The 15,023-nt window shown below is 43.9% G+C and overlaps 1 protein-coding gene across 2 annotated transcripts in view; it reads right to left on the bottom strand.

The window, feature by feature from the left end:
* The window catches only part of DOCK5 (dedicator of cytokinesis 5), a 154,931-nt gene that overhangs the window by 66,837 nt on the left and 73,071 nt on the right, over positions 1–15,023 (bottom strand). For both annotated transcript variants that reach the window (XM_081960726.1, XM_081960725.1), the window contains exons 12-18: positions 13,324–13,466; positions 10,704–10,829; positions 10,388–10,512; positions 8,708–8,806; positions 5,505–5,577; positions 3,969–4,072; positions 2,457–2,643 (exon numbers count right to left, since the gene is read on the bottom strand). In XM_081960726.1, coding sequence (XP_081816852.1) covers positions 2,457–2,643; positions 3,969–4,072; positions 5,505–5,577; positions 8,708–8,806; positions 10,388–10,512; positions 10,704–10,829; positions 13,324–13,466 — 857 coding nt within the window. The remainder of the gene's footprint in view (positions 1–2,456; positions 2,644–3,968; positions 4,073–5,504; positions 5,578–8,707; positions 8,807–10,387; positions 10,513–10,703; positions 10,830–13,323; positions 13,467–15,023) is intronic.

The following is a 15,023-nucleotide window of genomic DNA, read 5'->3' as shown; positions in this document are numbered from 1 at the left end:
GAACAGGTACCTGAGCAGCAATGATCTTATTTAAGAAGAAGTACCCCCAAGGGACTTGTTTTCTGATATTGAACAGCACTTTTGGAAAAGAGACACGAAGTTTAGTGCTGGAAACCAGAATTTCTGAAAATCCACCACTTTGGATTGCTAAATGTCTGCGGAGATTCTCAGTCATCCGGGTCATAGTTGTCCCAAAGATGTCCCAAAGGTGAGCTTCAGAACTGAAGAAGCTTCTTGGATGAGAAGCGAAGCCAATGGTGGGATTCAATTTTTTTTACTACCGGTTCTTATAGGCATGGCTTAGTGGACCTGACGTGGCTTGGTGGGCATGGCAGGGGAAGGATACTGCAAAATCTCCATTCCCTCTCCTCTCCCGGGGGAAGGATACTGCAAAATCCCCATTCCCTCTCCTCTCCCGGGGGAAGGATACTGCAAAATCTCCCTCTCCTCTCCTGGGGGAAGGATACTGCAAAATCTCCATTCCCTCTCCTCTCCTGGGGGAAGGATACTGCAAAATCCCCATTCCCTCTCCTCTCCCGGGGGAAGGATACTGCAAAATCTCCCTCTCCTCTCCTGGGGGAAGGATACTGCAAAATCCCCATTCCCTCTCCTCTCCCGGGGGAAGGATACTGCAAAATCCCCATTCCCTCTCCTCTCCCGGGGGAAGGATACTGCAAAATCCCCATTCCCTCTCCTCTCCCGGGGGAAGGATACTGCAAAATCCCCATTCCCTCTCCTCTCCCGGGGGAAGGATACTGCAAAATCTCCATTCCCTCTCCTCTCCTGGGGGAAGGATACTGCAAAATCCCCATTCCCTCTCCTCTCCCGGGGGAAGGATACTGCAAAATCCTCATTCCCTCTCCTCTCCCGGGGGAAGGATACTGCAAAATCCCCATTCCCTCTCCTCTCCCGGGGGAAGGATACTGCAAAATCTCCATTCCCTCTCCTCTCCCGGGGGAAGGATACTGCAAAATCCCCATTCCCTCTCCTCTCCCGGGGGAAGGATACTGCAAAATCCCCATTCCCTCTCCTCTCCCGGGGGAAGGATACTGCAAAATCTCCATTCCCTCTCCTCTCCTGGGGGAAGGATACTGTAAAATCCCCATTCCCTCCCCACTTGACTAACCTGCTTTCCAGCTCCGTTCTCCTGTGCAGGGCAACAAAAAAACACCCAGCTGATCAGCTGGGACTTGGGAAAATAGAAGGGGACAGAGCCAGCCAGAGGTGGTATTTGCCGGTCCTCCGAACTACTCAAAATTTCCGCTACCAGTTTGCCAGAACCGGTTGAATACCACCTCTGAGTGAAACATCTTCAAAGAAAAACCAGAAAAAGCACCTTTGGGACATCACTTTGGATTGTCTTAGAACAAGCAAGTTTCTAGACTTGGGGGACTGAGAAGGTAGGCATGAGGGTAATCAGGGAAGATTAAGATAAGTCTCAGAAGACAAAGAGGGACACAGACTTTCTGTATATATCCAGAAGGATAGATGTGGCTGAATATCCAACAAACTGCATAGGATTTCTCCCTCACTTGGAATAAGAAATATAGTGTTCATAAATGATTTAACCTATCAAAACAGATGCACTCTATTTGATTTCAGAAAGAAGGAAAAAGTGCCCATAGTGAGTCTCCTTGGAACATCCTTTACTTTATGACATGATGCAAAATCAAAATTTGGGAAACCCTGTCCAAGGTTTTATTGCGTACAGTCCCCATCTTGATGGTGATATATACAACTTCTGCAAAAAAAAAAAAAAGTCGAGAGATGGAACTTTTCTCCTCTGGGTCCATAATTTAAAGAGGGGTTATTCAATAATCCTAAAGTTGTGATGGTGAACCTGTGGCACGCGTGCCCAAAGTGGCACATGGAGGCATGTCACCTGGCATGCACAGCGTCACCCATTCCTCTTCTGGGTTTCTGCTGCACATGCACCTGCGATGATCAGCTAGCCTTCGTGCATGCACCAGTGCCAGGAACTGGATGAGCTGGTCTTCCATTTTCTGGCATGAGCATACGCGCTGGCCAGCTGATCGTCAAGCATGCATGCACGCCAGTAACCGGAAGTCTAGCTTGCTGGCACGCATGTCTGCACCAGAAATTGGAAATTCATTTTCCAGCATGCATGCCCCCTGGGCAGATCCTCTTCCGGGTTGCACGCACACACTCCCTTTTTGGCACTCAGTGCCGAAAAGGTTTGCCATCCCTGTCCTAAAGGATATAATATTCCAGACTAACAAAAAGTAGATCTTTGCATAGCACAACACTAAAAATGAAATTAGCTGCCACAAAGTGTAGTGGTGGTCACCGCTTCAAAACACGTATGGCCAGAATTACAGAAAACACAGAGAGCAATGGCTACACCCAATTTTGTTATAGTTGTTTCATGGGATAGTTCAAGATGTCCCGTCACAACTTGCCCACCATTTTTCCAATTTGCCCACAGCGGAACCTACCATTCTGTGTTAGTTTTGTCGAGCAGATGAGTGTTGCAATCTGAAAGCTGTCCTTGGTGCTGTCTTTATTCAGAGTAAAATTGGCCGTGTGTTGCTTGGATGCAACTCCATCTCTGTCTTCCACCTCCAACTTGGTGCTGGGAAGCATCAAGTAAAACTTAGCATCTTCCATTTTTTTGTTCTCACCCTGACAACAGGAAACAAGAGACATCAAAAATGGCATTAATTATTAAGCATTTGTCAGGTAATGAGGATTTAATAGCTGCCAGCTGATGTAAGGTTGTAAGCTGATGCAATGCAATGCAATTCAGCAATACAGGCATAGCCTCTTTAAGACTCTGATGAGGTCCACCCAAGGCATTTACCTTTTTAAAGAGGTGTCTATATATATGTGGCCATTAGAGGGCGTTTTTCTCTCTCTCGTCGTGTATCTCATTTCTCTCCTTGTGTCCGTAACTGAGTGGTAAGGGATTTATCTACCAATGTGTATGTCTGCATATATGTACATATAAACCACTATTGATTGTCTAAAGGCTCTATGTTCTATGTGCTTTGTTTTGCTCCTGGGTTTATCTCATAATAATAGTCACGCTGCCAAAACTCTGACAGTATTGAGTATTAACCATTAATAGTCCAGCATCAACTGCAAGAGCCATGGTGGCACAGTGGTTAGCATGCAGAATTGCCAGCTAACTCACTGCTCACTTTCAGGAGTTCAACTCTACCCAGCTCAAGCTTGACTCAACCTTCCATCCTTCCGAGGTGGGTAAAATGAGGACCCAGATTGTTAGGGGACAATATGCTGACTCTGCAAACCACTTAGATGGGGCTGTAAAGAACTATGAAGCAATATATAAGTCTAAGTGTTATTGCAATTGCTATTTTTCTAAGGAAGGAGAGTGTAAGAAAGAATGTCAAGTTTGTTTCATATATACCCAAGTCAATTACATGTACCCAACTCCGAAACTCACGGGAAGCAACACAATCATACAAGTTCTTATGAAACAGACACACAAGCATTCAAGGCTAGTTCACACTGCTCACTACTCCATTTTTCCCCAGTTCTACTCCATCACCACCTACAGTTCCTCCAATGACTACTTCTTATGAGGTCCTGCTGCTTTCAGTCCTACTGAAATAAAATCTCTCTCTCTCTCTCTCTCTCTCTCTCTCTCTCTCTCTCTCTCTCTCTCTCTCTCCCTCCCTCCCTCCCTCCCTCCCTCCCTCCCTCCCTCTGCTTTTAGGCTGGGTCAGACTGTCCTACTTTTTCCTCTCTCCCAAACACTAACACAATTGGTCCAACACTGTCACCCCCAGCTGCCTCTCTGCCCAACTTTTTCAGCCATACATTGCTGGGATAGCCAAGAAGAGGTCCTAAATGGACAGGACACCGAGAGTTTAGGTGTTGGCTACTTTGTAGGCAGCCTGTCTCTCACAAAGAGACTTGAATGGATTAAAGAATCAAGATCTTCTAAAATAAGCAAGCAGGCAAAAAAATAAATAGAACCATACCTTGTAGACTACCAAATTATGCCTGCCATCCTGCAGAGTGGTACCATCTACATTCATCAGCTTCAGAAAGGCCATCCCGAAAGCCCGTTCGGATTTATCTCTTGCTGCAGAGAAACAAACATCAGTAGAAATCTCCTGCTAGTTCTTTTTTTCCCCCACTGCGTGATGAACCCAGCAATTTCATGGGAGATGTTTTCTCCTGTGCAAAAGGCATTAGGGCAGCGGCGAGGATTATATCTCCATCTACATGAAGCTACAAAACCCCTATTGTAGTCTGCTGCTGTTTAGGTAATTTCTAAAATGCTTTTGCACTGTCCCTTTCCCAAACTCATCGCAAACATTTATGCACCTGTATTTATTTAATTTAGGGAGAGGAGGCGCAGTGGCTCAATGGTTACGTTGCTGAGTTGTGGGCTGGAAAGCCAGGAGCCAAGGTTTGGGATGTGAGTGTCATGCGATGGGGTGATCTCCCGACCTTGCCCCAGCCTCTGCCAACCTAGCAGTTCGAAAGTGTGCAAATGCAAGTAGATAAATAGGTACCACTTTGGTGAGAAGCTTACAGTGCTCTGTGATGTCATGCTGGACACTTGACTGTGGAAATGTCTTTGGACAGTGCTGGCTCAATGGCCTTGAGGCAGAGATGAGTACCGCCCTCTAAAGTCAGCAACAACTAGCAGAGTAAAATCCGCAGGGATTCCTTTTATATATTTAATTTCGATTTTTTCCTTTTGTGCAATAGTTCAGAGTGACAACTGTGGCTAATGGACATCCTCACCTCTCTGGATTACTGCTTTTTCTGATGTGAACCTCTAAATACTTCTCCCTTGTGTGGATAATACTATTTTGGTTGCATCAAGGAAAGGCGTTTGCAAGTTAAATGTCAATATTGGAAGGGCTGATGATATCATCTGTCTATTCGAAGAGAGTTTTGATAAAAATAGGGCGAGCATCTTTGGAGCTGTTAGCTGATTTGAGGGATTTCAAATAGAACAACTTCACACTGTTAAGTATTTGGAAATTTTAATTTTCTTCTTTTAATCAAAATTGAGACACGACGTGATTCAATTTGCTTTTTAAAGATGCGCTGACATCATCTCAGGATTTACCAATGTTGTGCACGCATAGAGGGAGCTGAATTTGGTTGATGGTTGCTTTCATTAAATAAAGAGTTTCTTTGTAAATGAATGTTCCAAAGGTGCTTTTCCAAAAGGCAATGGCACTTCCTTGCTTTTTTGCCCCCTTGAAAACTTCTCTGCCAAGAAGCTTCTTCAGTTCTCAGAATTGAAGAAGCTCCTTGAATGAGAAGCAGAACATTTTCAACAAATCAAGAAAATCCCGTTGCTTTTTGGAAAACCATGAGACTGGATGACTAATAATCTCCGTAGACATTTGCAAACAAATGGTTCAGAAAAGTACAATTTGGGGTGGAAAGGTGAAGAATAATCCAAAGCCCACAATCTATTCTTTCCTTTGCTTTCCTTCCAAACTCTTGTGTGCTTCTAAACCGAAAAGATATTGTTCTTCTTTCATGCTTACATTCCTGTGATGAACGGTGACGGAAAGTAAATCTTAAATGGTAGCGGCCAACCTCTTTTATTTCTATGGAGACCTGCATGTGATTAAGAAAATAAGGAATAATTGTGTAGAAATGATGAACAGTAACAAGCGTTGTGAATAATAAAATGTATAGAATTCAGATGCATCTCAGTTAAACAAATTTCCCCTCCCATTTTCTCTCTGTTTATTTGGTAGCGTAGTATAGCCTTTATTGGCATCATACATCATGTATGCTACGAAAGTGAAGGCTTTAGCCCAGTGGTGGGTTTCAAATTTTTTTAGAACCTCTTCTGTAGGTGTGGCCTGCTTTGTGGGAGTGGCTTGGCAGTCATGTGACTGGGTAGGCGTGGCCAACTTGTAAAATGTGGTGAAACTCACTTAACTACGCTCTTGCTTAGCAACCAAAATGTTGGCTCAGAAACTCTGGCATTTGAAGCACACAAGTCTTAAAGCTGTCAAGTTACAAGACCCTTGCACCCCTAACCCTTTAGAAAAAAACCCCAGGGGTGTTCAAACTTGACAGCTTTAAGATTTGTGGACTTCAACTCCCAGAATTCTTTCTCCAATCATGTTGGCTCAGGAACTCTGGCTTTGAAGTGTGCAAGTCTTAAAGCTGTCAAGTTACAAGACCCTTGCACCCCTAACCCTTTAGAAAAAAAACCCAGGGGTGTTCAAACTTGACAGTTTTAAGACTTGTGGACTTCAACTCCCAGAATTCCTCCTCCAGTTATGTTGGCTCAGAAACTCTAGTGTGCAAGTCTTAAAGCTGTCAAGTTACAAGACCCTTGCACACCTAACCCTTTAGAAAATAAGTATTAGATTTATTGTACAGAAAATACATATTGTTGGAAGCCAGTTGATAAGGTCCCAAATGGCAATCATATGTCCCCGGGGACACTGCCAACCTTCGTAAATACATACCAGTTTCCAAACACTCAAATTCTGATCACTGACTGTGGGGATGTTGCAGTTCTGACCTCTTCTATAGAAGAGGTTCCACAAATCTACAGTGCCATTTAGAACCGGTTCCAGTTCCCTCCCCCCGCCCGTCCGAACATCATCAAGATGAAGAGGAAGAGGAGGAATTCTGGGAGTTGAAGTACTTACACAGTTTCCCCTTAAATATGAACATTTTTATATTTAAGGTAACAGCTCTGCATGAATGAAGGATAAATGTTGCTACGCTGATGAGAAAAACCATTATTAGTTTTTTTTATCTTAAAAAAAATATTCTAACTCCCCCAACACCACAGCCTAGGTTTTCAGCTATGGAATTTCAATTAATTCCTCCATTTAAATACTTGGCTAATTTTCCTTGGAACTTTTAAAATTGACTATAGTACATTTTAAATTGCCTGCTAAAAACCTGACAAGATTTGTGGGAGATTGTTCTCTAGATATTAGTGATTTACAGCAACCTGAAGCCATTCTGTTTAAATGCAGGATGTGATTTCCAACTTAAAAAAAAGATAGCCAAGTTGACTTGACCAGAAGCCTTTCTTTAGTCATAGTCTTTTTAGCATCAGGAATTCAGGACATACTTTTTCTCCCATTATAAAAGTTTTGGGATATAAAGAGAAGACCAACTTAAGGAAAATTAATCTTACCCCAGTAGAAAAAAACCCAAAGTCACTTTTAAAAAAAATTCTTAATGACCTTTATAAAGCATATTTTAAAAGATTCCCATACATTTAGGTAGGGACAAATTCACTACAGGCTGATTTGTTTTAATTTTCTTGGCAAAGTATTTTATTATACATAAGTTTGAATCTAGTTTTTTCTTGGATTTAGTTGCTTCCATTCAAGTCTGCTACCAGGAGTTTGGTATGCTTCTGACACGGTATAGTGAAAATAAAATATATGATCTACCATGGCCAGGGGATAGATTAGAAGACCTCCAAGATCCCTTCCAACCCAGCAATTTGCCTCCTTGCAGCAAACAGCAAACAGTGTGCTTCAGTTTCAATTTCAGCACAGCCTGATTAGCAGAAGAAGCTGATTGTTGGTTGGATCGGCCTCCCTAGGATCAGCTGTTTTAGGCTGCAGGGATTGCCATAGCCTATTTCTGCTTCGGCGCCCCCATTATCAGCCTCCGCACACCCTGTCTTCGGCCTCTGCACACATCATTTTCCACCCGTTCTGGGAAACGGGAATCAAAATGGGCAGAAAATGGGGCATGCAGAGTGCAAAAGTGGAGAGCGCGGAGGAGGCAATAGGCAATGGCTATTCCTGCAGCCTGAAACAGCTGATGGTCAGGGGGCCGATCCAACCAACAATCAGCTTCTTCTGCTAATCAAGCTGTGCTGAAGCTGAAGCTGAAACAGGCTGTTTGCTGCAAGGAGCAAATTCCTGGGAGGCAGAGGCCAAAGAGTGGGGGTCAGCGGGTGGGTGGGACTACATTTGGTGTATAAGACACACCAGTGACATGCGGTGAGGTTTATAGCTGGTGAGGCAGCAATTTTTTTAGACTTGTGGACTTCAACTCCCAGAATTCCACAGTCAGGCATGCTCAGTTGCGACCTGCCGCCCTCCGCCCTGGGATTCGGCCACGGCAGCTCCTGCCAGAGCTGCACGGAATCCGGGGCGCGCTTGTCGGGTGAGGGCAGCGCAGGTGGGGAGCGGACAGAGCGGAGGAAGCCTCTTCCCCCCCCCGCTTCCCGCACCCGAAAGAACAAAGGGAACTTCTGCCGCTGCCCGGGCAATCTGGCCGGCCTCTCTCGCGGCGGCTCTCTGGTGCAGAGCTTGGGAGTCTCTGGAGGAGCTGGCAGGGGCTGCAAGCACTGCAGGTTGGACTGGAGCCTCGAGTCTAGGGCAGCGAGTCATTCGATAGGAAACTTGCCTCTTGGAAGGAATGACTTCGGCTTGGCTCCTGCTTTGTCTCTCCTGCCTCTTCGCTTCTCCGTTCAGTCATTGGGCAGCAGATCGAAAGCAGGAGCCAAGCTGGGTCATTCCTCCCAAAAGACAAGTTTCCCATCGAATGACTCGCTGCCCTGATGATGAGAGGCTAGGCTGTGCCTCACTTGCCTCACCTGACTGCATGTCACTGAGACACACACAAATTTTCACCCTCTTTTAGTGGGGGGGGAGTGTGCCTTATACTTCGAAATATATGGTATATCTCACACCTGCAGCAATATAAGAATGTATCCTAGCCAAGTCAATTTCCCATTAGATAATCTCACCTTTACAGTTTCATACCAGCAAGGTTGCTTGACTTGATAGTAGACGACTGATTTGTATTCTGAAATACCTTCATAGCCAGCACCCGGATGGATAGCTTTCTTTGGAGCACATTGGAAACAAAAAGCAAAAGGAAGAAAAGACAGAAAATGAGACTTAATCAGTGACGGGAGAGAAAACCTTTCAGCTATAAAAGTAAGTTTTCACCTAACTTCCAAAGAGGGGCCAAACTGTTCTACAAATTGTAGAAGTCCTTTCAAACTATGTAATGTACAGGGTCCTTGGTGCTCTCTGAGCTTGGTGGTTTTCTTGCAGACATTTCATTACCAAACTAGGTGTGATGATGGTACCCAACAATGAACCTCTAAATATTATCTTCCATCAAAACTAATGTATGTTAACATTCATCTGTTTTACTAGTGCTTGTTGTTTTGAATCCCTAGGGCCGTGTAACAGAGTAAGCTCCCATTACTTGTCCCAGTTTCTGCCAACCTAGCAGTCTGAAAGCACGTAAAAATGCAAGTAGAAAAATAAGGACCATTTTGGTGAGAAGAGCTAACAGAGCTCTGTGTGCCTTTGGTGTTTAGTCATGCCGGCCACATGACCACGGATATGTCTTCAGACAGCACTGGCTCTTTGGCTTGGAAATGGAGATGAGCACTGCCTCCTAGAGTCGGGAACAACTAGCACATACGTACGAGGGGAACCTTTAACTTTACCTATGTTTTGAATGCAGCTACAAATGGGGAAGAAAAAACTCCAGAAGCTGCTAAGGTAAAGAACTCAAATCCAACACCTGGAGATTATCCATGAGTGGGAGAAAACAAAGTTAAAGCATGCATTATGTGAGTGAAAGTATTTTATTAGATGATCCATCTGTTGGTTCAAGCATCAACTTGCACATAATAAAACCAACAATTAAAACATTCTACAAGACACAGGTTCAATCGAAATAACACAAGACCATAATGAAAAGAAGGACTAGGGGAGACATGATAGCAGTGTTCCGATATCTCAGGGGTTGCCACAAAGAAGAGGGAGTCAAACTATTCTCCAAAGCACCTGAGGGTAGAGCAAGAAGTAATGGGTGGAAACTAATCAAGGAGAAAAGCAACTTAGAACTAAGGAGAAATTTCCTGACAGTTAGAACAATTAACCAGTGGAACAGCTTGCCTCCAGAAGTTGTGAATGCCCCAACACTGGAAGTCTTTAAGAAGATGTTGGATAACCATTTGTCAGAAGTGGTGTAGGGTTTCCTGCCTAAGCAGGCAGTTGGACTAGAAGACGTCCAAGGTCCCTTCCAACTCTGTTATTCTATTCTATTCTATTCTATTCTATTCTATTCTCTGTTCTATTCTATTCTATTCTCTGTTCTATTCTATTCTTTTCTATTTTCTATTTTTTTCTATTCTCTATTCTCTATTCTCTTTCTCTATTCTATTCTATTCTATTCTATTCTATTCTATGATGGAATGCATTAGAATATTATACATGATGCAGCCAGTGCATGGGGTATCTGTTAACTGATGATCCCAGGCCTGCTAAAAAAAAACAACACATTCTAAGGACTTTGTCCCAAGGATTGGTAAGAAGATCCCAAAATGTTCCCAACTTTGGGGAGAGATACAGGACACCTAAGCATTTCTTTGGTTTACCACCAACTTCTGGAAAACCCTTCCTACCTCTAAAATGTTTCCATCTTCATCATGAACAGACATGGTAACCTCAACATTTTTAGGTGTCTTCTTCTTCCCTTTGTCAAACTCTCCGTGCATCAGAGTGACGTAGATATCATTCCGAACTTCACCTGCCAATTAAAATAGAGAATTCTAAGAACCCTTTTCTGTCCGACTTGGAAATTGGAATACAATCTTACTTTTTTCTTACTTTTTTTCTCCAGGAATTGCCCCCCCCCCCAATTTGGAAGACATCTGGACCCAACTATTTCTTTAAAAAAAAAAGATGTAATCTCATTCTTGTTTCCCTTGAATTACTCACCAGGCAATATAATCTCTGGGAATCCCATTTTACGGGCAATAGCTGTCGATCTGTCAATGAGATGAGAAAAATCCTTCTGAACCTGAGCTAAATCACCAGGCAGCAGTTTCAGAGAAACCCAGAGGCCTAAAAGGGGACGGAGAGCAAAGAATATAACAAAAAGCAGCATTAGTGCTATTGGTACCATCCTGTGCAGATTTGATAAGGAAAGAGAAGTGAGTGGAGGTTAAAATCAAAATGTCTTTTTTTGTTTACTAGGGCTTTTTTTCCACTTTTTTTGGGAGGGGGGCATAAAAAGCATTGGGCTGTTCTTATAAAATTAGTGTTGTGCTTAAGACTTAAGAGCAACTTTTGCCAAAAGCACTAAAACCTGGTTCAATGACCGTGGGATTACTGTGCTTGATTGGCCTCTCCATTCTTCCTCCATACTCTGGGTCCTTGGTTTCCAAATGAGATGCAAAAGTTGCTCTCATCAGAAAAGAGGACCACTGAGCTACAGGACTTTGGACCACTCTGCTTCATTAAGACCAGGATCAATGCAGCCGTCTACCAGGAGATTTTGGAGCACTACATGCTTCCTTCCGCAGACTAGCTTTATGTGGATGCTGACTTCATTTTCCAGCTGCTAACACTGCCAAAAGCACCAAAACCTGGTTCAATGACTGTGGGATTACTGTGCTTGATTGGCCAGCAAACTCGCCTGACCTGAACCCCATAGAGAGAATCTATGGGGCATTGCCAAGAGAAAGATGAGAGATATGAGACCGAACAATGCAGAAGAGCTGAAGGCCGCTATTGAAGCATCCTGGTCTTCCATAATACCTCAGCAGTGCCACAGGCTGATAGCTTCCATGCCACGTTGCGTTGAGGCAGTAATTGCTGCAAAAGGGGCCCAAACCAAGTACTGAGTACATATGCATGCTTATACTTTTCAGAGGTCCGGTATTGTTCTATGTGCAATCCTTGTTTTATTGATTGCATGTAATATTCTAATTTTCTGAGATGGTGGATTTGGGGTTTTCATGAGCTGTAAGCCATAATCATCACAATTATGACAAATCACGGCTTGAACTATCTTGCTTTGCATGTAATGAGTCTTATCTCATATATTAGTTTCACCTTTTAAGTTGCGTTCCTGAAATGAATGAACTTTTGCATGATATTCTAATTTTTCGAGTTTCACCTGTAGACTTTTGGGGATTTGGTTTATTATTATTTATATTTGATGCTTCTAGACCGCCCCCTCTCCCAAAAGGGACTCGGGGCGGTGTACAGTCCATACAGAATATAACAAAATACAATAAAAAAGTTAAATATGTGCAGTTGGCATGGAGGAGGTTAAAATGCAATTAAAAGAACTGTACAAAGCTAATATAAATATAAGTTTTTAAACCCCTAAAATAGACACAATAAATTAAAAAAACCCTAAAATAACCAGATGATAATACATTTGCCAGGAGGGACAGTTGTAATTATGCCAGGCCTGCTAATCGGAACAGGTGGGTCTTCAATTTTTGCCGGAAGGAGCGGAGGTCAGAAGTGGTTCGAATGTCGGGGGGGAGGTCATTCCAGAGGGTTGGGCCCATCACAGAGAAGGCCCTACTCCTTGGTGTCGCCCGTTGGCATTGCCTAGAGGACGGCACCAGGAGAAGTCCCTCCCTGTGTGAGCGAATTGGCCGCAGGGATGTATGTGGGAGGATGCGATCCCGCAAGTAACTAGGTCCCGTGCCATGGAGCGCTTTAAAGATGGTAATCAGCACCTTGAAACGCACCCGAAAAACCACAGGCAGCCAGTGCAGCTCGCGCAGGAGAGGTGTTACGTGGGAGTACCTCGTACTCCCCATCACAGCCCGCGCGGCTGCGTTCTGAACTAACTGCAGTCTCCGGGCGCGTCCCAAGGGCAGCCCCATGTAGAGAGCGTTGCAGTAATCCAGGCGGGACGTCACCAGCGCATGAGTGACCGTGCATAGGGCATCCCGGTCCAGTAGGGGGCGCAATTGGCGCACCAGGCGAACCTGGTGGAACGCCCCCCTCGCCACGGCTGCCACATGGTCATCCATTGACAGCCGGGCATCAAGGAGGACGCCCAAATTGCGCGCCCGTTCCACAGGGGGCAAATGTTCGCCCCCTATGGCCAGCGATGGAATCAGCTGGCTGAACCGAGGTGCCGGTAGCCACAGCCACTCAGTCTTGGAGGGGTTGAGCTTAAGTCTGTTGTCTGTTGTCCCGGTGACAAAAATAGTTGTCCCTCTTGCTCATATCAAACAGGATTGATTTAGGGATCACTTTTCACATTTTTTTCCCCTTTGAGAACATTGTTTCTTTCAGACCATGCTTCCAACCCCTCTTGCAATTGCCCACCAACATAATTTTATTGTAGTTTGTCATCTACACATCATCAGCGTGCCAGCTAAAATTGTGTGGCTCTCCCCATTCATCAGGAAAACTGAATCAAATGGATGACAGATTTTCTGAGCAGTCATGCAGGAAGGAGCCCGTCAATGTCCTTGACCAGTGAACCATCCAAAGCCATGAATGAGTTTTCACCTCAAAGGAATGTCCCTCCCTCCTCCCCTCCCCTCTTTCCAATGCTTCCAGGAGCCATCTTTCCAGTGCGTACCTTGCCCTTTATGATTCACTTCCTTGGCCGCAATAACTTTGTTGAAGACCAATGTGAGGGGCTCATTCTCTCCAATCACGTGTGACGTTATTAATGGTGCCATGATTAACTGCCGCTGCCTGATGTATGTTTCCATGGCAATCCTGAAGAGGAAAGAGGAAAGGAGGAGGAAAAAAAGTGGCACATTTCCAGATTGTCAACATTATCAGATTATGAATAAAAAAAAACCAAGATTCTTCTTGCAGGAGGAAGATCTGAAAGACCATGTTAGGAACAGATCTTCCTGGCTGACCCTATCGATGTGGTCACTTAAGAGTAAAATGATGAGTTGATGGCACTCCATCCATCCATCCATCCATCCATCCATCCATCCATCCATCCACCCATTGTTCAAATGCTGCAGGATCGGATGGATAAAAATAGCTTGTAGAACTCTTCAAGCTGATTGGCAAAACTATTTAGTCTCATAATAAACATTTTTGTTAATTCATAGGAATGGTTGAGGGTGAAAGCCATATTGGGAGGTAGTTTCTGCACTTAAAAACCCTGGATTATTTTATCCTTCTTTATTTCAGCCCTGTCCCATGCAGGGAAGGTCTAAACACAAGCTACATGCATGCCAGTCTGAATCCTAAAACACGGCTCATTCCATGTGGAGAACTCTGATTATGTGCAATTCCAATCAAGTAAGAAAGTGATACTGTATAGGCCTGTGACAGAAGCTCCCCGAGATCACTTCGGATAAGCCACGTTCACTGCTTCAATTGAATGTATAGGCTTTGTCTTAGCTTATCCCACTTCTTGTCTTGGACCTGCCCACTTTCTGGAAAGCACATAAACATTTATTTTATTTATTTATTTTAATTTGTCAACAAGCACAAGGAAGCAAGTAGGAGAAACACACGAAAAATGGCACAAATAAATGGATAAAAATAAGCAAAACAAAGCCATAAACACATAAAAAGAGGGCCCTTTGTGACAATTAATTGCACAATACACTACAAATTATATGTTCTTTTTTATGGCCAGTTTTTATTAGATATCATTTAATCAACTTTAGACCTGTTCATAATTTTAGATTCGTTTCTTCAGTAACACAAATCAATAGAAACGTCTTTTTAAGAAATGAATACACTTTTGAATACACTGCCCTTAAAAAAAAAAAAAAAAAGTGCCGTATTTTTCAGAGTATAAGACGCACCTTTTTCCCTCAAAAAAGATGGTGAAAATCTGGGTGCATCTTATACACTGAATAGAGCATTTTTGGCCTTCCGAAACCCCCTCCCCCTTTGCAAAAATGGCCATGCATAGCCTTTAGGAGGTTCCAGAGTGCTCCTGGGGGGCTTGGGAGGGTACAAATGGCGAAAAACGGGCCGTTTTTTGCTTGTTTTTGCCCCCCCCCCCCCAGCCTCCAGGAGCACTCTACAAGCCTCCTAAAGGCTGTTCGTGCCCTTTTTTTGACAAACAAAAATGTTTTCATGAGAAGCGGGCCGTTTTGGGGAGGTCTGCAGAGTGCACCCCCCCTTTTTTTAAAAAAAATTGCCTCTTCAAAATCTTGGTGCGTCTTATGCTCTGAAAAATGCAGTACATATAAATGGGACAGTAGGACAGCGATGGTAGGCATGCTGGTGCGCTTATGCATGCCCCCTTAGGGACCTCTTAAGAAATGTGTTAGGTCCACGGTAGACAGCTTAAGGCAG

The sequence above is a fragment of the Natrix helvetica genome, assembly GCF_964273705.1.
Source record: "Natrix helvetica genome assembly, chromosome: 8".
Lineage (NCBI taxonomy): Eukaryota > Metazoa > Chordata > Lepidosauria > Squamata > Natricidae > Natrix > Natrix helvetica.
The sequence above is the reverse complement of the archived record's forward strand: the minus strand, read 5'-3'. Positions and strand labels throughout refer to the sequence as shown.